Source organism: Myotis davidii, unplaced genomic scaffold (assembly GCF_000327345.1).
Source record: "Myotis davidii unplaced genomic scaffold, ASM32734v1 scaffold880, whole genome shotgun sequence".
NCBI lineage: Eukaryota > Metazoa > Chordata > Mammalia > Chiroptera > Vespertilionidae > Myotis > Myotis davidii.
In genome coordinates this window covers 253,865-254,968 of record NW_006292566.1, presented here as the reverse complement: position 1 = coordinate 254,968, position 1,104 = coordinate 253,865, and the positions used below count along the sequence as shown (strand labels likewise).

The 1,104-nt window shown below is 73.6% G+C and overlaps 2 protein-coding genes across 5 annotated transcripts in view; one reads left to right on the top strand and one right to left on the bottom strand.

Moving 5' to 3' along the window:
- LSP1 (lymphocyte-specific protein 1) overlaps window positions 1-1,104 on the bottom strand; it is a 40,608-nt gene that overhangs the window by 9,620 nt on the left and 29,884 nt on the right. The window lies entirely within an intron of this gene.
- The window catches only part of LOC102755188 (proline-rich protein 33), a 5,632-nt gene that overhangs the window by 3,934 nt on the left and 594 nt on the right, over window positions 1-1,104 (top strand). Inside the window, exon 2 of the mRNA XM_015565468.1 lies at window positions 221-1,099. Within this exon, the coding sequence (XP_015420954.1) occupies window positions 230-1,099 (870 nt within the window). The 5' untranslated portion in view covers window positions 221-229. The remainder of the gene's footprint in view (window positions 1-220; window positions 1,100-1,104) is intronic.

Here is a 1,104-nt window from a genome sequence, read left to right as displayed (position 1 = left end):
CATCACCCACCGGCGACGGGGCCCCTGTGGGCTCATTCCTAAGCCGGGTGACGGCACAGCCGCCCACACAGAGTTGCTGATGCAGGCAGACGTGCCTAGAGCGCACCTGGCGGGGGCCCAGGGCTAGGAAGCCGGGCCCTGGTGGTCCTTCCAGACACGGGGGGCAGGGGGGACACCGGGGGTGAGGAGGGCTGGCTGACGGCTGTCTCTCCCCACCCAGAGTGCCACGATGCTCATCTCTGCTGCCTCGACGCCCCCTGAAGCCGTGGGCCTGTGCCTCCAGGGGCCCCCTGCGCCCCCACCGCCCCTGCTACCGAAGCCCGGCAAGGACAACCTGGTTCTGCAGAAGCTTCTGAGAAAGGCGGCCCGGAAAAGGGGGGCCGGGGGAGGGCCCTCGGCCCCCACAGGGGCGTTCCGCACCTCCCTGTCCCCCGTGAGCGAGGCCAGCCACGACCAAGAGCCCACAGCCCCACACCCCACCCAGGCCCCAAGCACGGCGGCCACCCTGCCCTGCGCCCCCCACGCCCCCGTCACCCGCCGTGTGCCCTCGCCCCTGCAGAAGTCCACGCTCGCCCTCAGCTTCCCCCCGCACAGGAGCCGAACCTCTCCCCGCACGGCCCCGGGGCCCCTGCTCACAACCCCGGCCCCAGCCCGGGGACCCAGCGGCTTTGCCCGCGTCTCAGCACCCGCGGTGGGGGACACCCACATCAGCCGGGTGCACATCCAGCTGGTGCCATCCCCGCGGGCCGGGGCCCCTGAGCCTCCCCCGATGGCCCCTGATGGGGGGTCTGGCAGCCAGGCCCGAGACACAGCCCCTTGTCCTCCTGGAACCCAGCCCCGGGTCCCGGTCGCCCACATCCGCCCTCTTCCTACTGGGGCCCAGGTGGCCAAGCCCTGGCCGGAGGCGGCCCCTGTGCCCAGGCCGCCCCCTGGCTTCCCGGCTGTGGGGCCCAGACAGGCCAGCACCCGGGTGGTGGTGCCCATAGCGCCTACCTATCACTCGCCGGGGCCCTCGCCTGCCAGGCCAGCCCCTGTGGCCCCCCAGGCTGAGCACCTGGAGGAGCCCCCCACGTCTGGCCCCGCCCTGGAGCCCCAGCAGGTATC